This window comes from Schistocerca cancellata, chromosome 1 (assembly GCF_023864275.1).
Source record: "Schistocerca cancellata isolate TAMUIC-IGC-003103 chromosome 1, iqSchCanc2.1, whole genome shotgun sequence".
NCBI classification, from domain to species: Eukaryota; Metazoa; Arthropoda; class Insecta; order Orthoptera; family Acrididae; genus Schistocerca; species Schistocerca cancellata.
This window is the reverse complement of record NC_064626.1, coordinates 1,278,695,326-1,278,722,378: the sequence shown is the minus strand read 5'-3', so window position 1 is coordinate 1,278,722,378 and position 27,053 is coordinate 1,278,695,326. Positions and strand designations below refer to the sequence as shown.

The window sequence follows — 27,053 nt, the reverse complement described above, 5'->3', positions numbered from 1 at the left end:
CCAGATAACCCGGACGGTGTAACACTGTACCAAGATGTGCTGGCCGTGCACCAAGGCATGTTTAGCTACAGGGTGATCCTCATTACCAACAAACACTGTCTGCCTGTGTCCATTCATGTGAATGGACACTTTGTTGCTGGTCATTCCCACATAGAAAGCGTCAAAGTGTAGGCAGGTTGGTAAATCACGTGGGTGCTTTCACACGTGGCTCTGCCTTTGATTGTGTACACCTTCCGGGTTACAGGACTGGAGTAGGTGGTGGTGGGAGGGTGCATGGGACAGGTTTTACACCGGGGGCGGTTACAAGGGTAGGAGCCAGAGGGTAGGGAAGGTGGTTTGGGGATTTCATAGGGATGAACCAAGAGGTTACGAAGGTTAGGTGGACGGCGGAAAGACACTCTTGGTGGAGTGGGGAGGATTTCATGAAGGATGGATCTCATTTCAGGGCAGGATTTGAGGAAGTCGTATCCCTGCTGGAGAGCCACATTCAGAATCTGATCCAGTCCCAGAAAGTATCCTGTCACAAGTGGGGCACTTTTGGGGTCCTTCTGTGGGAGGTTTCGGGTTCGAGGAGATGAGGAAGTGGCTCTGGTTATTTGCTTCTGTACCAGGTCGGGAGGGTAGTTACGGGATGCGAAAGCTGTTTTCAGGTTGTTGGTGTAATGGTTCAAGGATTCCGGACTGGAGCAGATTCGTTTGCCATGAAGACCTAGGCTGTAGGGAAGGGACCGTTTGATGTGGAATGGGTGGCAGCTGTCATAATGGAGGTACAATTGCTTGTTGGTGGGTTTGATGTGGACGGAGGTGTGAAGCTGGCCATTGGACAGATGGAGGTCAACGTCAAGGAAAGTGGCATGGGATTTGGAGTAGGACCAGGTGAATCTGATGGAACCAAAGGAGTTGAGGTTGGAGAGGAAATTCTGGAGTTCTTATTCACTGTGAGTCCAGATCATGAAGATGTCATCAATAAATCTGTACCAAACTTTGGGTTGGCAGGCCTGGGTAACCAAGAAGGCTTCCTCTAAGTGACCCATGAATAGGTTGGTATACGAGGGGGCCATCCTGGTACCCATGGCTGTTCCCTTTAATTGTTGGTATGTCTGTCCTTCAAAAGTGAAGAAGTTGTGAGTCAGGATGAAGCTGGCTAAGGTAATGAGGAAAGAGGATTTAGGTAGGGTGGCAGGTGATCGGCGTGAAAGGAAGTGCTCCATTGCAGCGAGGCCCTGGACGAGCGGGATATTTGTGTATAGGGAAGTGGCATCAATGGTTGCAAGGATGGTTTCCGGGGGTAACAGACTGGGTAAGGATTCCAGGCGTTCGAGAAAGTGGTTGGTGTCTTTGATGAAGGATGGGAGACTGCATGTAATGGGTTGAAGGTGTTGATCTACGTAGGCAGAGATACATTCTGTGGGGGCTTGGTAACCAGCTACAATGGGGCGGCCGGGATGTTTGGGTTTGTGAATTTTAGGAAGTAGGTAGAAGGTAGGAGTGCGAGGTGTCGGTGGGGTCAGGAGGTTGATGGAGTCAGGTGAAAGGTTTTGTAGGGGGCCTAAGGTTCTGAGGATTCCTTGAAGCTCCGCCTGGACATCAGGAATGGGATTACCTTGGCAAACTTTGTATGTAGTGTTATCTGAAAGCTGACACAGTCTCTCAGCCACATACTCCCGACGATCAAGTACCACAGTCGTGGAACCCTTGTCAGCCGCAAGAATGATGATGGATTGGTCAGCTTATAGTGGATGTTATAACTATCATCTGAGATATTGTTTGATGAAATTACATGAAGGGTTTCAAAGTTGTCAATTCTAAGGCTCACTGAGATGATATTTAGTCACTGTAAATTATTAGCTTTTATAGTTTTTAAGGTATTATAAATATGACTGTTTCATTGAATTCAACTCATTTTTCTGAGGTTGACGATATATTCAGATATGCTTTACTTTCTAACTCTGATTTATTACTGAATTCCTAAAGTTGCAAGTATCCATATTTCAGACTGTCTGAAATTCTCTAATTTCTATGGCATCGTCTGCTCTTCAGCTAGGCAAGCAACCATCGTCCAAATTCGCTGCACTGGGGATTTTCCCATTTCCAGCCACACTGACCGTCTTTGTTTTTGAGCAGGGTTGTAATGGTTGCTTTGCTGGATGGGCCACGTGATGCACTGGTCCTAGGGTTGCCAGCAAGCATTCAGATGCACGAACAAATTCATCTCACCTCGTACCGACTCTAGGTGGCTGAATAACTCTCCCACACACATGTAAAGTTACAGTCAGGAATTAGTTAAACTATGATTTCTTAAGCTGATGGTTCTTCCAACGAATGTGTGTGGCATTAAATTTTTCTACAATATTAGCTTTATGTAGCCACTCCACTTTAAATCAGCCTGTATGTATACGCCCAAGTTTTTAATAACTGTGTTTATAATCAAAAAATAACTTGGGTTTTCACCTATTTAAGCACAATATATTATATCTGATTATGTTCAGGGTCATTCATCAATTCCTCCACGAGCGTCTATAGTCTGCAAGTTTTTGTGCTCTAAGCCCCTTCCTGGAAACAGGAATGATATAAGCATTTTCCCCATTACCAGTCATGCACGGTCCAGTTTTGTTTTACTCTCTACAGTTTCCTCAACTATTATGTAAGTTGGTCCTTGATGTCTTCATATGTGTTCAATTATCTTATCACTTCTTCCTACCATTGTTTCCATATGTTCCTCTCACTATCAATTCTACGTAAGGCCTTCCAATTTCTTCCCAACGGCAGAGTTCTTGTTCAAGCCTAAGAAAAGGTGTTGTTGTTGATGATGATACAAACTGATAGGATTAATGGAAAAGGAGGCCTGTAACAATAAGAGACAGGGAACCCTGCTTTGGAAATAATGGGAATTACAACTTAACCATTGATCTGATGATTGTTGTTGTTGTCGAATAAAAAGATAAAACACATAACAAGAGAACCTCAAATTGTCATTCTAAGTTCAAAGGCCTCTTATCAGCACTCTTCTTTTACTCTGTACAGAAGTTTCTCATAGTACTTTAGAACGTACCTTGCAATCTAAAATATTATTCACTTAGTAGTTTTTAAATTTTAATGCACTCCATTTCTTGTTTTTAAATTATCTTATGAACTTTCTGCTAGTTTTTGATTGACTTATTCCATGACAGCTTTGGCCAATACTGTTCAACAGAATCTGATGAATTAAATTAATGTAACTCTGAGTTTCAGTACCAAACACCATGGTATAGCATGTGTGAATGTCATTTGAAATTGTGATTAAAGGACACAAATTATCAGATTGAAAAGAAAGAACAACTTCCCTAGTGTTCAAGCCAAAAATTAATATACTGCATTTTCAGTACACTGGATCATTCTACAGAATGTTACGTAGAAAGTCTATTGCCATGAGCCAAATGGCAATATTTTGAGAAATAGGCGAGAATTGTGGAACACTGCAGGTAACTGATGTCTTAGATGACAACTGCTATTCAATGTGCTATTCTGAATTTGAAAGTGGTCAGTAACAACTGGGTTCAACAACAAAGCTCAGAAGAATCCAATGGATATTTAGCTTCACAGTAAAGGCACAATACTTACCCAATCATAGCTGCCTCAGCAGGTAATTGTTCAATTTATATAGTGTCTCCCCTAAATGGTCTAAAGCTTTGTTAATAAATAGTTTTTAGGGACACACAGGTGCATCATGTTTAGCAGAAGATTGCAAGAATGAAAGCTGCACTATAAAACATTCCTGTACATACCTGCATCAATGTCAGGAACATGTCCTGTACACCTGAAAATCCTACAGTCCACTTCAGTAATGTTAAAAGAAACATTACACTAATGGTTAAAGTCAATTTCTACATTCCTTCCCTAAAAACTTGGCAGTGACTAAGCTACAAATTTCATTTCAGTGCATGCTAACTCTGTATACAGACTACTGTCTTCCACTAATAAAACCATACAACAAAGTATGGTTAAGTGTTTCTATCATACTGATGCATCTTGCACTGAACTGAAAGACAGTGCTTCATGAGTATGTGTGATTTATTTTGTGGGCTGACTTTGAGACCAATTTACTACCAATATTCAGTAGCAGTTGGCTTGAATCTTGCTGCCACCAGGCCAACTTCTGAATTAGACTCATGATAACCAACTTAATTTCATTCATTTATTTGTTTATTTTCATCTGTCTGAGTAGTTCGGTTTGGGCCACCACAAATTTCTCTCCTGTGACAATATTCTCTTGTTAGAGTAGCACTTTCACCCAACATTTTCAATTATTTATTGCATATATTCCAATCTTTGGCCTCCCACACAGTTTATGCCCTCCATGCCTCCATCTACTATCACATAAATTATTCCCTGTCCTTTTCTCTTGTCAGTGTTTACATATTTCCTGTCCTATGTGATTTTGCAGAGAATTTCCTCATTTCTTAACTCATTAGTCCATCTAATTTTCAAATCCATAAATATCACTACACTTCAACTCCCTGACAAAGACATCTTCCTCAAATTGAGGCTTTTGTTTGATGCTAGTAGACATCTTTTAGAGAGGAATGCCCTCTTACCTGTACTAGTCATGCTTCTTATATCTCCCTTGTCTCATCCATCACACATAATTTTACCTCCAAGCTAGAAGAATTCTATTGCTTTGTCTACTTCGCGTTACCGAATTTCTTTGTTAAGTTCATCAATAATCTCATTTCTGCTACTCCTCATTAGTTTTGTCTTTTTTTGGTTTATTTGAAATCCATATTCTGAACTCATTACACTTTGCATTCCATCAACAGGTTCAGCAATTCTTCCTCACTTTCACTGAGAGTAGCATGTCATTGAATCAGATATTTTGATTACAGGTGGAGCAGACTTCTAGCAAAGAAACTAGATAGCTGTTGGCCGGTACCAAAACGGAGCAAGTAGGAAACAATCTTCCTGCCAGGTAGTTGCCAAAACAGTGATGTACAGGACAAATCAGGAATAGGGTTGGTTGGTTTCTTTAAAGGGGGGGGGGGGGGGACAAACTGCCAGGTCATCGGTCCCTCGCTCCGATTAAAACAATTCCACAAGGGTGATAGTAAAATAATCAAGACATACAAAACTCAGCTGGAAGAAAGGAGAAAACCACAAGAATGGCAGAAGGGCAACAAACACTAAAATGGACAAAATCAGACAAGAAAACCACAGAGAGATGCAAGAAAAACATGAGAGCAGATTATGATGGCTGGCTGACCATGAGAATAAAAAGGAGAAGCCATGCACTGTGCAACACATTAAAACCTCCACCCAAAAAGCACTAGCATGGAGGACACAGAGGGACAAAGTACGTGCGCTAAAACTTAGATAAAATGATAAAACCTACACTCACAAATAAAATGTAAAACTAAAGCTGCTGTTGAGGCATTGTTACCCAATACCGAGGGTAGGGTGCTGGGAAAGTTAAAAGTCCGAGGCACAGCGGCTAGAAGTGGGCAGTCCAGCAAGAGGTGGACGACAGTCATTTGTGAGCCACAGTGACACCAAGGTGGGTCCTCGCGATGGAAGAGGTAACCATATGTTAGCCACGTATGGCCAGTGCAGAGCCGGCATAGGACAACTGATTCCCTGCAAGAGGACCGCATGGAAGACTTCCACACATTTGTAGTCTCCTTAATGACACACAGTTCGTTGTGCATACTTTTCTGCCATCCTGTCTCCCAAAGCCGAAAAACCCTGCAGAATAAGACAGAACACAGATCAGTTTCAGAGATGTCCATTTCCAGAAGCGGTTTCCGTGTAGCCTGTTTGGCTAGCCTGTTGGCAAGTTCGTTGCCTGGGATTCCAATGTATCCTTGGATCTACACAAACACCACTGAACGACAGGACCGTTCCAGGGCATAGATGGACTCCTGAATGGACGCTACCAGAGGATGGCGAGAGTAGCACTGGTTGATAGCTCGTAGGGTGTTCAAGGAGTCAGTACACAGGAGAAATGACTCGCCAGGCATGAGCAGATGTACTCAAGAGCACGAGATACGGCCGCCAACTCTGCAGTGAAAACACTGCAGCCAACTGGCAAAGAGTGCTGCTCAATATGTCCTCCATGAACATATGCAAAGCCTAAGTGACCATCAGCCATTGAGCCGTTGGTGTAAACCACTTCATGGGCCCAGTACATGTCGAGAAACGAGAGGAAATGATAGCAGAGAGCCACATTATTAACTGAGCACTTATGGCCATGCGAAAGGTCCAGAAGAATCTGCGGCCTAGATGTGCACCATGGAGGTGTACGTGAATGGACCTCGAGGAGAGGTGGTAATGGGAAGGACTCCAGTTCAGACAGAAGGGACCGGACGCAAACCACAATCGTAAGCCCTGACCTGGGCCGCCGACGCAGGAGACAAACAGCCATGGTTGGGAAAAGGAGACGGTAATTCAGATGTGCCAGAGAACTATGAACACGTGCAACGTAACTAGCGAACACTTGTGAAAGTCAATGGAGGGACTCCGGCCTCCACCAGGACATGGTCACTGGACTTGTTCTAAAAGCTCCCATGGCTAGGCTAATGCCACAGGGTCGAGTAAACGCAATGCTGAGGGAACTGCCAAAACGTAAACCAGACTCCCATAGTCAAGACAGAATTGAACAAGGGCTCTGTAGAGCTGCAGCAGCGTAGACCGATCTGCACCCCAGTTGGTGTTGCTCAGGCAGCAGAGGGCATTGAGGTGCTGCCAGCACTTCTGCTTAAGCTGATGAAGATGGGTTAGCCAAGTCAATCGGATGTCAAAAAGCAGTCCTAAGAATCGATACTTCTCCACTAGTGAGTGGATCATCATTAAGGTAAAGTTCTGGTTCTCGAAGAACAGCGTGCTGCCAACAGAAATGCACGACACACGACTTCGCGGCTGAAAACTGGAAGCCGTGGGTTAGAGCCCAAGACTGCGCCTTGTGAATAGCTCCCTGTAGGCAACACTCAGCAACACCAGTACTGGAGCAGCATTACGAAATGCAGAAGTCATCTGCATACAGAGAAGGTGAGACAGAGGGCCTGACAGCTGCTGCTAGACCATTAATGGCCACTAAAAATAGAGGGACACTCAATACAGAGTCCTGCGGAACGCCATTCTCCTGAATACGGGGCAGGGGGACGGGACTATGGGAGGCACCGACTTGGACACGGAAAGTAGAGAGCAACAGGAAGTTTTGGATAAAAATTGGGAGCAGGCCCCGGACATCCCACTCACACAATACGGCACGGATATGATGTCACCAAGTGATGTCGTATGCTGTTCATAATTAAAAAAAAAAAAAAAAAAGACGGCAACCAGATGTCGGCATCTGGAAAAGGCTGTTCGGAAGGCAGACTCGAGGGACACAAGATTATCATTGGTAGACTGACTCCAGGACCCAACCCAACCGCTGACGCACCATACATTCCAGCAGCTTACAAAGAAAGTTGGAGAGGCTGATGGACCGGTGGCTATCACATCAAGCAGGTTTTGACCAGGTTTGAGCACCGGAATGATGGTGCTCTCCCGTCACGGCAATGGAAGATCCAGTTGAAGATGATGAGGAGATGTCGTTTTTAGTCAGACAAGGGATGTTTAACCATCTGACTGTGGATCTAAACCAGCCCAGGAGCTGTATCGGGGCAATGTGCACGAGCACTGAGGAGCTCCCACTCTGTAAATGGGGCATTGGTTCACTGTGGCGTGTACTGAACAAGAGGGGTTTCCAGAATGAGATTTTCACTCTGCAGCGGAGTGTGCGCTGATATGAAACTTCCTGGCAGATTAAAACTGTGTGCCCGACCGAGACTCGAACTCGGGACCTTTGCCTTTCGCGGGCAAGTGCTCTACCATCTGAGCTACCGAAGCACGACTCACGCCCGGTACTCACAGCTTTACTTCTGCCAGTATCTCGTCTCCTACCTTCCAAACTTTACAGAAGCTCTCCTGCGAAGCTTGCAGAACTAGCACTCCTGAAAGAAAGGATATAGCGGAGACATGGCTTAGCCACAGCCTGGGGGATGTTTCCAGAATGAGATTTTCACTCTGCAGCGGAGTGTGCGCTGATATGAAACTTCCTGGCAGATTAAAACTGTGTGCCCGACCGAGACTCGAACTCGGGACCTTTGCCTTTCGCGGGCAAGTTTGGAAGGTAGGAGACGACATACTGGCAGAAGTAAAGCTGTGAGTACCGGGCGTGAGTCGTGCTTCGGTAGCTCAGATGGTAGAGCACTTGCCCGCGAAAGGCAAAGGTCCCGAGTTTGAGTCTCGGTCGGGCACACAGTTTTAATCTGCCAGGAAGTTTCGTATCAGCGCACACTCCGCTGCAGAGTGAAAATCTCATTCTGGAAACATCCCCCAGGCTGTGGCTAAGCCATGTCTCCGCTATATCCTTTCTTTCAGGAGTGCTAGTTCTGCAAGCTTCGCAGGAGAGCTTCTGTAAAGTTTGGAAGGTAGGAGACGAGATACTGGCAGAAGTAAAGCTGTGAGTACCGGGCGTGAGTCGTGCTTCGGTAGCTCAGATGGTAGAGCACTTGCCCGCGAAAGGCAAAGGGCCCGAGTTCGAGTCTCGGTCGGGCACACAGTTTTAATCTGCCAGGAAGTTTCAAGAGGGGTTTCCTTTCCATCTGCCATTTGAGGGTGCAAAAGGATGGGGGGGGGGCTCTCCAACACAGAGGCTCCAGTATAGTGCTCAGCAATCGCATTTGCTTCGGTAGATGACACGCCACTGATACTAATGCCAGGGACACCTGTCGGGGTCTGGTACCCAAAAAGATGACTTATCGTCGTCCAGACTTGGGAAGGTGACGTACGTCACCCAATGGTTGAGACGTACCTCTCACAATATGCCTGTTTCTGTCATTTTATAAGCTGACGAATGCAGGCACTGAGCTGCTTAAAGGCTATCAGGTGCTGCTTAAGTCGCTGCAGAGCTCGCAGACACCCTTTAATTGCCTCAGCGACTTCCGACGACCACCAATGTCATCTTTCGCTAGGAGCACCCTAAAGAATGAGGGACCGCATTTTCCGCCGCAGAAATGATCGTTGCAGTGACCTGCTCAACGACAACATCGATGGCACCATGTGGGAGAGCTTCAGCAGTGACAGCAGAGGTGAAGGCTTCTCATTCTGCCTTGATTGCATCCATGGGCTTGACGCCGGGGGAGTGACAGGAAGCTGGGTATGTGGTCAGGCCACGACTGCAAACCGAGAGATCAATGGCTGAATAAGTGCCATATGCCACACTGAAATGTGTGGGGGCATCTATTTAAGAGGCAGAAGTTGAGTTGTGACAGTAAATTTCCAACCTCCCTACCTAAGCCAGTAAGCATGGCACCATCCAACAAGGGGTTATGCGCGTTAAAATCTCCCAAAAGCAGGAAAGGTTTAGGGAACTGATCAATCAGTGCAGCAAATACATTCCAGGGTACTGCACCATCTGGAGGAAGATATACATTGCAGGTAGTTATTTCCTGCATCGTCTTTATCCTGACAGCCACAGCTTCAAGAGGGGTTTGAAGGGGCACAGGTTCACTACATACCGAGTTCAGGACATGGATGCAATCTCCACCTGACATTCAATTACAGTCGCACGATTCCTGTAATATCCCTTATAGCTGCAGAGGGCAGGGGTCCGCATTGCTGGGAACCAGGTTTCCTGGAGGGAAATACGGAAAGCAGGTGTAAAGCCTAACAGCTGCTGTAGCTCAGCCAGGTGGTGGAAAAAACCACCACAATTCCACTGGAGGTTTAGGTGACCGTGAGACTGGGAAGGCACGAAACACTCAATGAGGCAGTCTACGCCTCAGGGTCACCTGCTGCCACGAGATGAGTACATGTCCAATTGACATCCATTGTGTCTGAGGGCCCAGCGAGATCTAGGCCCTCAGCGGATACCAGAATCTCCACCTCATTCTTAGACACAGAGCTTGTAAGTTTTGGTGGTGGGGTGCCACTACATCAGGGGAGGGATATACGGCTTTACATCATCACAGCGATAGACCATCACCTTGACCTTCTCAGGAAAGTGTCACCCTCGAAGGCCAAGATGAATGCACAAGTGGCAACCTGATTATCCCTCGGACCCCGGTGGACGTGCCAGACGAAATGGACACCTCGCCGCTCTAAATTGGCACGCAGTTTATCGTCAGACTGCAAAAGTAGGTCCGTGTGAAATTAGATATTCTGGACCATATTAAGCTCTTATGGGGCATTATGAAAACAGAAACATTCCCCGGCTTGTCACAGGTGAGTACTGCTTGTGACTGGGCAGAGGACGCTGTTTTGATCACGACCAACTGATCGCATTTTGGACCAGCCTTCCACCTCCCCAAACATGTTCTCTGAATGCTCCATAAAAAATTGAGGTTTCATTCCCCATCAACTCTCGTACATATGAGCTACTGGAATGAATAAGCTTTGCTGCCATCCTTAGTCTGCCATTCCTCCCACGGTGTGGCCGTGGGGGCGGAGGGGGGGCTTGGGCGGGAGACAACAACGAAACGAGTTAGGGTCATATTTCTTATAATCGAAGTTAGAACTTGGTAGTTTAGAGATTGCTGGTGGTCAAACATCAGCAAGAGATGACGTACTATGCTTCGTGGCGCGTCATTCGCCGTGATGCCACCCACTTCGACCAATGGCCCTCCCCACGGGTGCCATCCAGCTGCAGCAAAGGCCACCTGGCAGGACGGCCACTGCCGGGAGTCCCGATGCCCCGGGGTGACTGGCATCTACTCCTCGGCATACGTGTGGAGTTAATGGCACAGGCATCAGCAGAGCAATCCCTGTGTGGTCAAGGGGCTACAACCAACAGGGTACATGGTTGCCCCACCACAACAGACTGGCTACCATGATGTATATCAGGCACAAACGAGCTAAGAAGTCCATTATCGTCAACAGCGCAGAAAGCAATAATGCACAGAGTATGGAGGAAAATGCACTCGGGAGGGTGACCTCGCCCCACAGCTGGAGAATGAGCGGAAGTGCAGATCCACGTCGACGAAGGATGCGAGAGGTCTCAGCGCATGATGGACACTATGCACCATGTAAGGCGTCCCTCCCCAAGTGGCTCGCTATTTTAGAAAATTGAGGTCAAACTCTACAGGGGACCATCACATAAAGGCCAAAATGTGTGAGACTCCTTTTAGTCGCCTCTTACGACAGGCAGGAATGTCTCGGGCCTATTCTAACCCCAGACATGCAGGGGTGGGGGGTTGGGGGGTAGGAACTGGTGCCTGGTCACAAATAGCCTTAGCCAAGTGATAGAAGACACTGGGAATTTGTGGAAAGATTCTGACAAAGAGGCCCAGATTAGCACAGTAGGTGGAGCAGGGGACAGCCTGGCTATGGACAGATACTACAACATTAGATGTGACCTGGATGAAATAGGAGTAGCAACTACACACACAAATGTGAGTTTTGTGGAGGTCCTACAGTGCCACAACCTGACTTGCGTTAACATGCTGCGAGATTGTGAACACAGAATTCGGCAGACTGCAGGTCACAGAAATGAAATCTCACATGAGTGTAAGGCCCATTGCTACAACTCGGAGAAGAGGGTATATTAGATACGTATTATGTTCGAGTATAATGACTTTTCTGGAGACTAGAAATCTACACTGTAGGAATCAGCATGGGTTTCGAAAAAGACGGTCATGTGAAACCCAGCTCGCGCTATTCGTCCACGAGACTCAGAGGGCCATAGACACGAGTTCCCAGGTAGATGCCGTGTTTCTTGACTTCTGCAAGGCATTCGATACAGTTCCCCACAGTCGTTTAATGAACAAAGTAAGAGCATATGGACTATCAGACCAATTGTGTGATTGGATTGAAGAGTTCCTAGATAACAGAATGCAGCATGTCATTCTCAATGGAGAGAAGTCTTCCGAAGTAAGAGTGATTTCAGGTGAGCCGCAGGGGAGTGTCATAGGACCGTTGCTATTCACAATATACATAAATGACCTTGTGGATAACATCTGAAGTTCACTGAGGCTTTTTGCGGATGATGCTGTGGTATATCGAGAGGTTGTAACAATGGAAAATTGTACTGAAATGCAGGAGGATCTGCAGCGAATTGACGCATGGTGCAGGCAATGACAATTGAATCTCAATGTAGACAAGTGTAATGTGCTGTGAATACACAGAAAGATAGATCGCTTATCATTTAGCTACAAAATAGCAGGTCAGCAACTGGAAGCAGTTAATTCCATAAATTATCTGGGAGTAAGCATTAGGATTGATTTAAAATGGAATGATCATATAAAGTTAATCATTGGTAAAGCAGATGCCAGACTGAGATTCATGGGAAGAATCCTAAGGAAATGCAATCCGAAAACAAAGGAAGTAGGTTACAGTAAGCTTGTTCGCCCACTGCTTGAATACTGCTCAGGAGTGTGGGATCTGTACCAGATAGGGTTGATAGAAGATATAGAGAAGATCCAACGGGGAGCAGCGCGCTTCATTACTGGATCATTTAGTAATCGCGAAAGCGTTATGGAGATGATAGATAAACTCCAGTGGAAGACTCTGCAGGAGAGACGCTCAGTAGTTTGGTACGGGCTTTTGTTGAAGTTTCGAGAACATACCTTCACCTGAGAGTCAAGCAGTATATTGCTCCCTCCTACGTATATCTCGCGAAGAGACCACGAGGATAAAATCAGAGAGATTAGAGCCCACACAGAAGCATACTGACAATCCTCCTTTCCACGAACAATACGAGGCTGGAATAGAAGGGAGAACCGATAGAGGTACTCAAGGTACCCTCCGCCACACACCATCAGGTGGCTTGCGGAGTATGGATGTAGATGTAGACTATACCTGAATAAGAGGGGGAAAGATAGGTTGGCTGTGCTTCTTGCAGAAAATGTATAGTGAGGTGGCAGTATAACACAAAGCAAGAACCCTGTCATTCCTGGTGTCAGAATGTTTTTCGGTTAGTATGAAAGAAGTCGAAAGAACAGAAGCGCCCCCAAAATGCTTATGAATATGTAGATTAGTAAAATTGGCTTGTCATGCGAATACTTGAGTATAGAGTAATAAGGCAGAATGGTGGTTTTTGTGTCATTTTCTAAAGGATTCTGATACAAAAAAATTATCTGGAAACACACAATTAAATCTCAGTAATTAACTCTTCAACATGGGTGGAAAAGACAGTATGTCAGTAATTGCATGTTACCTTTGATGAAGCTCACAGCAAGAGAATAACTGAATATCCAATAAGAAATGCTCCCTCTGGTCATGATGCACAGTTAGTTAAGATAAATAAGATAGCGCCTTACACTTTACAGTACTGATACTCCTAGTGGAAATCAGAATAATTAATACTCCACAACAAATACACTATGTGATCAAAAGTATTCGCACACTCCCAAAAATATATGTTTTTCGTATTAGGTGCATTGTGCTACCACCTACTGCTAGGTACTCCATATCAGCAACCTCAGTAGTCATTAGACATCGTGAGAGAGCAGAATGGGTGCTCCGCAGAACTCACGAACTTCGAGTTTGGTCAGGTGATTCGGTGTCACTTGTGTCATACATCTGTATGTGAGATTTCTACGCTCCTAAACATCCCTAAGTACACTGTTTCCGATGTGATAGTGAAGTGGAAACGCGAAGGAACATGTACAGCACATAAGCGTACAGGCCGATCTTGTCAGTTGAAGAGGGTCATAGGCAGACGTCTATCCAGATCATCACACAGGAATTTCAGACTCCATCAGGATCCACTGCAAGTACTATGACAGTTAGGCGGGAGGTGGGAAAACTTGGATTTGATGGTTGAGCGGCTGCTCATAAGCCACGCATCACGCCAGTCAATTCCAAACGATGTCTCACTTGGTGTAAGGAGCATAAACGATTGTACAGTGGAAAAATGTTGTGTGCAGTGACAAATCATGGTACACAATGTGGCGATCCGATGGCAGGGTGTGAGTATGGTGAATGCCCGGTGAACATCATCTGCCAGTGTGTGTAGTGCCAACAGTAAAATTCGGAGGGGGTTGTGTTAAGGTGTGGTCGTGTTTTTCATGGAGGAGGCTTGCACCCCTTGTTGTTTCGCATGGCACTATCACAGCACAGGCCTACATTGATGTTTTAAGCACCTTCTTGCTTCTCACTGTTGAATAATTCAGGGATGACGACTGCATCTTTCAACACAATTTAGCACCTGTTCATAACGCACGGCCGGTGGCGGAGTGGTTACACAACAATAACATCCCTGTAATGGACTGGCCTGCACAGAGTCCTGACCTGAATCCTACAGAACACCTTTAGGATGTTTTGGACCGCCGATTTTGTGCCAGGCCTCACCGACCAACATCGATACCTCTCTTCAGTGCAGCACTCCATGTGAATAGTCTGATATTCCCCAAGAAACCTTCTAGTATCTAATTGAATGTATGCCTGTAAGAGTGGAAGCTGTCATCACGGCTAAAGGTGAGCCAACACCATCTTGAATTCCAGCATATCCGATGGAGGGCACCACGAACTTGTAAGTTATTTTCAGTCAGGTGTCCGTATACTTTTGATCACATAGTGTATTTTTCACACGAGGGATGACCTGGGATGAAATTTCTAATGAACCAAATGCTGACATAAAATTTCATCTATTCCATGATAAATTCATATCTTTATTTGAAAATAATAGCATTCCGCATAAGCTAAACAGAAAGGACACTAAACAGCCATGATGTGGTCCGTAAGTGAAAAAAATGTAGCTGTATACTCAATGTAATAAGCACTACATTACACTGAAATGCAGGCTTTTTCAGGTACTTCCATCGATGAAATCTCCTCCAAGTATCAGCTGAGTGGCAGCGTCATCTTTCTAACTATGTTTCAAGAAGTTTCCTGTTCGTCATCTTGAGCACATACAGTGAGTCGGAAACATTCTGAAATATTGCTACAAGACAACACTGCCACTTGGCTTATATTCCGAGATTTCATTAAAGCGCCTTACCTCTATTTATTAAATTATTAATGCAGAAACAAAGTGATTATAGCTGACTGCAGAAATTTTATGGAGTAAATATGATTTTCTAGAAAAGTCAACTACAGTGTTTGTCATAGAGGTCAGGAGCGACGACCGTTGTAAAATGAAAAGTAATGAAGTGGAATGGACCCAGTTTATTCCTGTAACGATGATACATTGGTGCCTACGTAGGGCTGAGCAGCCCCAAGAGGGGTTGCCGTCTGCTCATCAGAGAGGCAGAGGCTAGAGGAGCGACTACTCGGGGCCGAGGTCTGAAGCTAAGAGAGTGCGGAGCTGTTTCCAAGCCACTCTCACCAGTCCCGGCCACGTCCCCACGTGATCACACGATCAGTCTCTGATTGGAGGATTGATTCCGCCAACGCGCCTTGCTAGTAGCGTACCCCCTTCAGCACAACCAACCCATGGGACTTGAGTCTGACCGAGGAGCACGTGGCAGGAATGTGCCGACCATGGTCTTCCGGCCAGCACCTTCCACCACAGTATGCCCAAGCCGGTTAAGGCTGAACATTATGCATGGAAAATTTATTTAATAAAATTTTGTTGGCAATGATCCCTCTTGGGGGGTCTCCTCCCTGCACAACAGTAAATTTCAGTGGCAGCAGCTATGAAATATCTTGAGCTTGTAAATCACATGCCATTTTAGTGAGTAAGCATTCACAAGTATAATGGATACAATACTCACCATCCATGGTAGTTCACTGTATCGGTCACACAGAGTTCAACTGTTGCAAACAATATCCTGCAGAATAAGTAAAGCATTAGAATATGTCGCTACTTGGTATTTATCATCTTTTAACTACATACAGGTAACTATATTTCAAATGCAATATTTATTTTGTAAATGAATGGTGGGTGTGAACGAGAAACCAATTAAAATTCCCATAGAGTTCCAGTTGCACATTAAGAGTGTTTATTGGATGAAGAAGTGAAAAGGGAGTACAAAATTCTGGTTTGGATTCAAATAGACACTCATCAAATAACACACATGGCAGTCAGTCAATAGACTTGTGTAGCCCTACTATTATAGCCCACGACTATTGACTTCCCCTTCTGTTCCCTTAGTAAAGAGTACAGAAATAACAATTGTCTCTGCATAAGCTTGAAATTATTCCATTTAACTATGGATACTTGTAGTGAATCTCAGTCGGGCATCTATCCTTGCTACAACACATTTATGTTATCGTGCTACAGTAAATTTGTCCCAGTGAAAGGCAATGTCTAAAGTTCCATGGAGCATATCTACTAATCATACATTTTACGGTGTGCAACACAGCTGAATAAAAGAGGGCACAGGCAACTGAAAATGTATTAATATGGTTGGGCAGATAGGGATTTACAACTGAGTATTTATATCAAGAGCTCAGATAGCAAACCGGTACTATGCTAAAGACAGGAAAGCTGAAAGATGAATGGAATATAATACAGAATCTATATATACGAGAGAAAAAACTTTACGAAAATGCTAAATAAAGGGACAAGGAAGAAGGTAAATATAAGATGGGAGATATGATACTGTGAGAAGAATATGGAAGAGCCCTGAAATACCTAAACAAGAAATCATCTGAAGGTGGTGACAACCCATCATACTTAATTTGTCTACATTAAGTTGCCCATGGTTGCAGATGACAAACTGTGAAAGAAAACAATCGCTGTAAAAACATAATACATTAGGAAAACCACACCATGTGGTAAAAAGGTACGAATTCACAATTTTGCATGTCTTTTCAAAAATCTGTAATTATGATTTTAAAAACTAATATTTAAATGTATACAAACAGTAAAGAACAATCTTTATGCTTAACAGCCACAAAATAAAATCCCATTGATGATGCTGTAACTGCAGTGAAACGTGTTTGAGATAAAAACAAAATTGTGTTTTGTTAAGGTGGACCCCATCCAAAAACATACGTAATGATATTTTTTTTAAGTGCTCGAATATATCAGTTTTCCAATACCCTCATCACAGAAGCCACCTGTGCTTTCTGCCAATTCCCTACATCCCGTCTGCACCTCATTGTCTGTGTCAAAATGCTGTCTTCATAGCCATCAGTCCATGTGAGCAAAGAGACGAGCACGCATATAAGTTACTTTATGTGGGCTACCTAAAACCACGAGGAACAGCCCCACACCGCATGACGATAACTAATGACAGTATTTTGCGGAGACTCTATAGTTCTAATCAAAATGCCAATCTGGGGTTTACATAGAAATCAATCGTAGCTTAAAAGAGTGTAAACATAAATTTATTACGAATAATATGTAAATTCCTTACATCGAACGACGAACTGAAGAAACAGTTCGCAAAACTGTTCAAACTTCCGGACACTGTTAGAGAACTACTGCAATTCCGATAACTGAGTTGACATTGCTAAACACTCATGGCCAAGCGCCGTTCAGCTGGAGTGTAATGAACATCACTAGCGACATTTCTTCTACATGGTAAACGGCTGTAGTTATTTATACGACTGTGAAGAGCCTTGGAAGGCAGAGAGCTCTACAAATAATTCATTTTCTTTCTGTTATCTTTAGATACTTACTTGTAATGATAAAAGACATTTGTAAACAACGGAAGAAACATGCACAGTATTGCTATGTCAACTGTAGGCCCACATGGCGCTATCCTACAGTCGTGCAAGACAAAGAAAAATTTCCGTCCAGGCATGACGAAAGTTTTACAGTTTCAACGTAATACCTTTACAATGGAAGCCAGTGACATATACGTTAAAGAAACTGCATGCTTACCCCAACGATTCAGCTCATTTTCCATTCCAATAAACAAACATGGGTGGGCACTGTCACACTATTCTAATAACCACTCTTGACTCAGTACTAATGATTTCGCATGCCTCTTTCTACATCCTTCTACCACTCAAATTCATGCAGTCTCATAAAAGTACACCTAAAACCAACACCGGTGCCGTACATCATTCACAATGCACATACAGAATCGCATACACAAAACAAACTCTTCAATGCCCTCCTCACAAATCGACTACACTTGATGTTTTCGATATACTGCGACCAACCCCCGACACGCACTCTTTTGGAAAAGTGATGTATCTTCGTCCATCCAAAGTATGAAGTTATAAGATTACCTCCAATAACCTTGATTACCACCATCGTCCAACGCCACATGTGGAACTATCTGCACTTTTCAGTGTTTGAGACGTTTCCTTTCCAACCGAAATTGTTTCAGGTCTTTCATTTTAACACTGAAAAAAAAAAGTTTAAGAATTTCTTTCACTTAAGCAATCTGACAGGTTTCAGATAGATTTTTATAATGGTAAGACAGAGGTTTAGGAACCAGGTTTTAAATTATAAGACATTTCCAGGGGCAGATATGGACTCTGACCACAATCTATTGGTTATGATTAAAACTGAAGAAACTGCAAAAAGGTGGGAATCTAAGGAGATGGGACCTGGATAAACTGACTAAACCAGGGGTTGTACAGAGTTTCAGGGAGTGCATAAGGGAACAATTGACAGGAATGGGGGAAAGAAATACCGTAGAAGAAGAATGGGTAGCTTTGAGGGATGAAGTAGTGAAGGCAGCAGAGGATCAAGTAGGTAAATAGACGAGAGCTAGTAGAAATCCTTGGGTGACAGAAGAAATATTGAATTTAATTGACGAAAGGAGAAAATATAAACAGCAGTAAATGAAGCAGGCAAAAAGGAATACAAACGTCTCAAAAATGAGATCGACAGAAAGTGCAAAATGGCTAAGCAGGGATGGCTAGAGGACAAATGTAAGGATGTAGAGGCTTATCTCACTAGGTGTAAGATAGATACTGCCTACAGGAAAATTAAAGAGACCTTTGGAGAAATAGGAACCACTTGTATGAATATCAAGAGCTCAGATGGAAACCCAGTTCTAAGCAAAGAAGGGAAAACAGAAAGGTGGAAGGAGTATAAAGAGGGTCTATACAAAGGCGATGTACTTGAGGGAAATGTTATAGAAATGGAAGAGGATGTAGATGAAGATGAAATGAGAGATATCATACTGCGTGAAGAGTTTGATAGAGCACTGAAAGACCTAAGTCGAAACAAGGCCTCCAGAGTAGACAACATTCCATTAGACCTACTGACGGCCTTAGCAGAGCCAGTCCTGACAAATCTCTACCATCTAGTGAGCAAAATGTATGAGACAGGCGAAATACCCTCAGACTTCAAGAAGAATATAATAATTCCAATCCCAAAGAAAACAGGCGTTGAAAGATGTGAAAATTACCGAACTATCAGTTTAATAAGTCATGGCTGCAAAATACTAACGCGAATTCTTTACAGACGAATGGAAAAACTGGTAGAAGCCAACCACAGGCAAGATCAGTTTGGATGCTGTAGAAATATTGGAACACGTGAGGCAATACTGACCCTACGACTTATTTTAGAAGCTAGATTAAGAAAAGGGAAACCTATGTATCTAGCATTTGTAGACTTAGAGAAAGCTTTTGTCAATGTTGACTGGAATACTCTCTTTCAAATTCTGAAGGTGGCAGGTGTAAAATACAGGGAGCGAAAGGCTATTTACAATTTGTACAGAAACCAGATGGCAGTTATAAGAGGCCAGGGACATGAAAGGGAACCAGTGGTTGGGAAGGGAGTGAGACAGGGTTGTAGTCTCTCCCCAATGTTGTTCAATCTGTATATTGAGCAAGCAGTAAAGGAAACAAAAGAAAAATTCGGAGTAGGTATTAAAATTAATGGAGAAGAAACAAAAATTTTAAGGTTCGCCGATGACATTGTAATTCTGTCAGAGACAGCAAAGGACTTGGAAGTGCAGTTCAACGGAATGGACAGTGTCTTGAAAGGAGGATATAAGATGAACATCAACAAAATCAAAACGAGGATAATGGAATGTAGTCGAATTAAGTCAGGTGAACCTGAGGGAATTAGATTGGGAAATGAGACACTTAAAGTAGTAAAAGAGTTTTCCTATTTGGGGAGCAAAATAACTGATGATGGTCGAAGTAGAGAGGATATAAAATGTAGATTGGCAATGGCAAGGAAAGCGTTTCTGAAGAAGAGAAATTTGTTAACATCGAGTATAGATTTAAGTGTCAGGAAGTCGTTTCTGAAAGTATTTATATGGAGTGTAGCCATGTATGGAAGTGAAACATGGACGATAAATAGTTTGGACAAGAAGAGAATAGAAGCTTTCGAAATGTGGTGCTACAGAAGAATGCTGAAGATTAGATGGATAGATCACATAACTAATGAGGAGGTACTGAATAGAATTGGGGAGAAGAGGAGTTTGTGGCACAACTTGACTAGAAGAAGGGATCGGTTCGTAGGACATGTTCTGAGGCATCAAGAGATCACCAGTTTAGTATTGGAGGGCAGAGTGGAGGGTAAAAACCGTAGAGGGAGACCAAGAGATGCATACACTAAGCAGATTCAGAAGGATGTAGGCTGCAGTAGGTACTGGGAGAAGAAGAACCTTGCACAGGATAGAGTAGCATGGAGAGCTGCATCAAACCAGTCTCAGGACTGATGACCACAACTACAACAAGCAACCATGAGAGACAAACCCGATTTTATTAAAAATTTTATGTTATCTAGCGTTTGACAGGAGAAATACGATAAAGCAGCACAAATTACAAATGTAACACTTCTGAAAATGTTGTTAGAAAATGATCGTAAGTATTTATTTCCTGAAAATTGGCATACTTTATTACTTTATTACTATATCTTCGTCGTTTACCAGCCATGGCTGGACAGACTGCGTCACAAATACGATGTTTATCATATACCATATACAAAATTTATATTACAAATAAAAGAAAATATTTCTGCAGTGCACAAAAACACATAGAACATAGAGAAAAAGAAATATAACTAAACAGGAAAATTAAAATTCATAGCAGCAAATGAAAATACCATAAAGCAAAATGTTTACAAAACCATGTAGATCACACACATAAAGTTTTGTTTTGGTAAAATACGTACTTAAAGTAAAACACAAACTTAAATGTGCAATTAACTGAGAACATAAAAAGAAGATTAACTTTAGGCAAAATTATATATCATATCTAGGTGTTATCGATAAGTACTATACCGTAATTTCAGAAGAACACTATCTAAAGGCGTGTGTCCACTGGCAAATAAACTTACACACGTCACTTGTAGAAGCTAATTCTGCAAGTTGTTTGATGTGGAAACACTCCAAGTTTACTTCCCCAAGTTCCAACAACTTGCAGAAGTAGCTTCCACAAGTTGATGGAAACAGTTATTGCATCTTGGTGTAAGTATTTACCGAACTTTCCAGCTCCGGAAATTTTTCTCAAATTTGCAGAATTTTTCTGTATTCAATACTGGTTCAGAAATGTCAGTGTTGAAAATGAGAAAGGAGCAAAGGCAGATGGGCCAAAACAAGTGTACCATTTGAACGCCTGAACATATCTGAAGGAAGTGCGAAATTAATTTTCCGATTACTTTGTTTTTTCACTTAAAGGTGATAAACAAAGTAAGAGCCTGCGGAATATCAGACCAGCTGTGTGGCTGGATTGAAGAGTTTTTAGCAAACAGTACACAGCATGTTGTTCTCAATGGAGAGACGTCTACAGACGTTAAAGTAACCTCTGGTGTGCCACAGGGGAGTGTTATGGGACCATTACTTTTCACAATATATATATAAATGACCTACTAGATAGTGTCGGAAGTCCCATGCAGCTTTTCGCGGATGATGCTGTAGTATACAGAGAAGTTGCAACAGAAGAAAACTGCAGCAAAATGCAGGAAGATCTGCAGCGGATAGGCACTTGGTGCAGGGAGTGGAGTAATGTATTGCGAATACATAGAAAGAAGGATCCTTTATTGTATGATTATATGATAGAAGAACAAACACTGGTAGCAGTTACTTATGTAAAATATATGGGAGTATGCGTACGGAACGATTTGAAGTGGAATGATCATATAAAGTTAATTGTTGGTAAGGCGGGTACTCAGATTGAAATTCATTGGGAGAGTCCTTAGAAAATGTAGTCCATCACCATAGGAGATGGCTTACAAAACACTCGTTCGACCTATACTTGAGTATTGCTCATTAGTGTGGGATCCATACCAGGTCGGGTTGACAGGGGAGATAGAGAAGATCCGAAGAAGAGCGGCGCGTTTCGTCACAGGGTTATTTGGTAAGCGTGATAGCGTTACGGAGATGTTTAGCAAATTCATGTGGCAGACTCCGCATGAGAGGCGCTCTGCATCGTGGTGTAGCTTGCTGTCCAGGTTTCGAGAGGGTGCATTTCTGGATGGGGTATCGAATATATTGCTTCCCCCGACTTATACCTCCCAAGGAGATCACGAATGTAAAGTTAGAGAGATTTGGGTGCTCACGGAGGCTTTCCGGAGTATAGATGTAGATGTAGACGTAGAAGTAGAATGGCAATAAAGACGTCTTTAAATTTTAATAGATTTTTTTAAAGTTAGCATAAATGTAAGTCTATTACATTTGTAATAAAAGTAAAAAAATACTGTTTGCAGAGAAGGGTGGTATAGAGTGTCGCAGTTGTGTCTCCTGTTTTTGAATATTTTACTGTTCAAAGACAAGAGATGTTCCAAACTAGCAAACGATGTTCCCAGCAAGTTTTTGTGCGCTAGGTCCTCTGATTTTATTCCATTCAATAATGCTTCTTGATAAATTAAGTATGTACGCCACTGCACTCATTTCATCATCCAAATATTTCTTTTTTTCTTAATTTTGGTTTTCGTAATGACTTTTTATCTACAATAATAATGCAACAACAGCAATGGCTGTTCGGTTTTTAACCATGCTGCGGTAAACTTCCACTTGCCTAACGCATAATTATTGCAAATACTTCTGCAAGTCCTTTCAGCAAGTTACTGAAATTAGCTTGCTCAAGTGACTTGAAGTAATAAACTTGCACAAGTTTTTGCTGCAGTGTAATTACCTCAGCAAGTGCTTGCAGAAGCTAATTGTGGAGGTTACCAAAAACCAAAAACAAAGAAATAGTGGTTGCTGGTGATTTCAATGTAGATTTCCTTAAAGACTCTCCCAATAAGAACTTATTTGAGTTAGTAACACTATCATTCAACTTAATTCCCACAGTAAAGTTCCCCACTAGGATAGCCACTTGCTCACAAACAGCCATTGATAATATCTTTATAGAAAAGTCCAATGAACGAAATTATATTACAAAACCAATAGCCAATGGCCTCTCAGACCATGACATGCAGTTCCTTCTGTTAAATGTTAATAGTGAACAGGATATAAAATCTGTTAAATCTGAGCTCAAGAGGGTAATCAGTAAGCCAAAAATTATTATTTTAGGACACTCCTCAGAGACATTCACTGGACTGATGTTTACAGTGCTCATGGCATGAATGAAAAATATAACATTTTTGCTAATAAAGTGCTTACCTTATTTGAACACTGCTTTCCCCCAAAACTTACCAAGGTTAGAGCAAAGTCTACAAAGAAGCCATGGATTACTCGAGGAATAGGGGTATCTTGTAAAACAAAAGGAAAACTGTATCTGTCAATCCGAAACATTTCCAATGTTGATGCTATAGCACATTATAAGAAATACTGCAAAATATTACAGACTATAATACGGATGTCAAAGCAAATATATTACAAGGAAAAGATAGTCATATCAGATAACAAAATAAAGACAATATGGGATATAGTGAAGGAGGAGACCGGTAGAACCAGACATGAAGAGGAACAAATAGCATTAAGAGTAAATGATACATTGGTGACAGATGTGTATAGTGTTGCAGAACTTTTTAACAAACATTTTATAACTGTTACTGAAAAGATGGGGTTGTCAGGTTCGGTAGATGCTGCTATGGATTACCTTAGACCAGACATTTCTAGTAACTTCCATAATATGAATTTGACCCTCACTACCCCAACAGAAATAATGTCCATCATAAAATCTTTAAAATCAAAAACATCTAGTGGGTATGATGAAATATCAACAAAGTTAATTAAAGAATGTGATTCTGAGCTAAGTAACATATTAAGCTATCTGTGTAACCAGTCGTTTATCAGTGGAATATTTCCTGAATGGCTGAAATATGCTGAAGTTAAGCCACTGTTTAAGAAGGGAGATAAAGAAATAGCATCAAATTTCCGTCCAATTTCACTGTTACCAGCATTCTCAAAAATTTTCGAAAAAGTAATGTACAGTCGTCTTTATAACCATCTTATCTCAAATAACATACTGTCAAAGTCACAGTTTGGATTTCTAAAAGGTTCTGATATTGAGAAGGCTATCTTCACTTACAGTGAAAATGTGCTTAATTCATTAGACAAAAAATTGCAGGCAACTGGTATATTTTGTGATCTGTCAAAGGCATTTGACTTTGTAAATCACAATATCCTTTTAAGTAAACTAGAATATTATAGTGTAACAGGAAATGCTGCAAAATGGTTCAAATCTTATATCTCTGGCAGGAAACAAAGGGTGTTATTAGGAAAGAGACATGTATCAAGCTATCAGGCATCATCCAACTGGGAACTAATTACATGTGGGGTCCCACAAGGTTCCATTTTGGGGCCCTTACTTTTTCTTGTGTATATCAATGACCTTTCATCAGTAACATTACCAGATGCCAAGTTTGTTTTGCTTGCCGATGATACAAACATTGCAATAAATAGCAAATCAAGTGTAGTCTTAGAAAGATCAGCCAATAAAATATTTGTGGACATTAATCACTGGTTCCTAGCCAATTCTTTGTCACTAAACTTTGAAAAAACACACTACATGCAGTTCAGAACTTGTAAAGGGTGTCCCAAGAGTATATGTCTAACATACGATGACAAGAAGATAGAAGAAGTGGACAGTGGTAAATTCTTGGGATTACAGCTTGATAATAAATTCAACTGGGAGGAGCACACCGCAGAACTGCTGAAGCGTCTTAACAAATCTCTGTTTGCAATGCGAATTTTGTCAGACATAGGGGATATAAAAATGAAAAAGCTGGCATACTATGCTTACTTTCATTCCATAATGTCATATGGGATTATTTTTTGGGGTAATTCATCAAGCCAAGCTAAAGTTTTCCGGGCACAAACACGTGCAGTAAGAATTATATGTGGTGTGAACTCAAGAACATCCTGCAGAAGCCTGTTTAGGGAACTAGGGATACTAACTACAGCTTCCCAATATATTTATTCCTTAATGAAATTTGTCATTAAAAATATATCACTTTTTCAAACCAACAGCTCAATTCATGGAATCAATACTAGAAATAAGAATAATTTTCACAAGGATTTAAAGTCACTTAGTCTTGTACAAAAAGGTGTGCATTATTCAGGAACACACATTTTCAATAACTTGCCAGCAGCCATAAAAAGCTTAACAACCAATGAAATTCAGTTTAAGAGAAGCCTAAAGGATTTATTGGTGGCCAACTCCTTCTACTCCATTGATGAATTTCTTAGTAAAACCGACTGATTTGTATATAAGTACAACATAACTTCTGCACAATTTCAGTGCAGTAATGTGTTCACTGAGAATTTGTGTGTCTCTCTCTGTGTGTGTGTGTGTGTATGTGTGTGTGTGTGTGTGTGTGTGTGTGTGTGTGTGTGTGTGTACGTATAATCTAACTTCTGCACCATTTCAGTGCAGTAATGTGTTCATTGTAAATAAGTATTACAGTAGTTGTATTATATGTTTATTACCTTATAAATAAATAAAAAACTTTTTTATTTTAAATTCAGTGCATTAGTATTTGTAAAATGACTCTTAGTGTTCATTAAAAAACGACGATCATTCCACTTGGGACCTGTGGAATGGTACATTAGCTTATTTGTTTTAGTTGTAAATATTTGTCATGTATTGTTGTTTTTCTGACGTGTTCCTGGAGGACCTCCTCACTACGGATCAATTGGAATGAAAGGAAATCTAATCTAATCTAATCTGTCATGTCACATCAAGTTAATTCAAGTCATGTGATCTCAATGTGCACAGCTGTCCTCAACTGTTTGTTCGCGAGAACTGCGGTCTTTGCAGGATAATTCTAAACTGTTTTTCCGCGTGAAGTTCACATAGTCAGACACACACACACACACACACACACACACACACACACACACACACACACACAACGCAACAGCTTATGTACATGGACGCTGGAGCCCACATATGTACGAAAATGACATTTATCGTTATCAAACTTGGCTACAGTATTTTACGCTACTGGTTGTTTGGATTGCTTTTATCTGCGCAATTATTTACGCTAGGAAGCGTGTGATGACTTTCAGCATACCACAAACATGCACCGAACTGTCAAAAATTTTAAACGCACTGTAGGTTACGAATAACAACAAAGATTCTTCTCTTCTAAATCGATCCACTGAATCCGTCCTTTCGGTCCAGAGATACTCTACAGCACTGATACTAGCTCTCTGGCTTTCATCACCAAACTGTTAATGTTTTGCACTGTGCAATCACTGTTTCATTATGCCAAAACGAAAGTGTAATTTTAACAGCAATATAAAAAGCGAGAGTCCTTTTATCACTGGTAGTTGAGAAACTGTAGAATGTGCGTTTTGCAGATCAAAATTTGATATTTGTCATGGTGGAAGGTCTGACAATTCCTACATCATGTAAATGATTTACAGGAAGATAATGAAATGGGAGATGATGATGTTTGGTTTGTGGGGCGCTCAACTGCGTGGTTATCAGCGCCCGTACCATTTCCCAACCTTTGCTCAGTCCAATTTCGCCACTTTCTTGGATGATGATGAAATGATGAGGACAACACAAACACCCAGTCATCTCGAGGCAGGTGAAAATCCCTGACCCCGCCGGGAATCGAACCCGGGACCCCGTGCGCGGGAGATAATGAAATGAAATGACATTGTGAATCATATTAAGATGAAGAAGTATCGCATGAGTGATCAAGCGAAAAGAGCAAATAAATGCGTGAGTGACTACTAGGTAAACTTAAAATCAGTAACAGAAATCGATAGACAGTTAGCAGCACAAGAAGCTACGTTTGCATACCACAGAGCAATGCATAACCATAGCTTTAAGTCAATGGACTATATTACAGCAGTTGTTAAAAAACTTTTCAATCCTTAATTCACATGTGGACA

At 42.2% G+C, this 27,053-nt stretch overlaps 1 protein-coding gene across 1 annotated transcript in view; it reads right to left on the bottom strand.

Annotated features, from left to right (window-relative positions):
* The window catches only part of LOC126146787 (transformation/transcription domain-associated protein), a 508,296-nt gene extending 492,606 nt beyond the window's left edge, over positions 1 to 15,690 (bottom strand). Inside the window, exon 1 of the mRNA XM_049915647.1 lies at positions 15,669 to 15,690. Within this exon, the coding sequence (XP_049771604.1) occupies positions 15,669 to 15,675 (7 nt within the window). The 5' untranslated portion in view covers positions 15,676 to 15,690. The remainder of the gene's footprint in view (positions 1 to 15,668) is intronic.
* Positions 15,691 to 27,053: the final 11,363 nt, after the last annotated feature.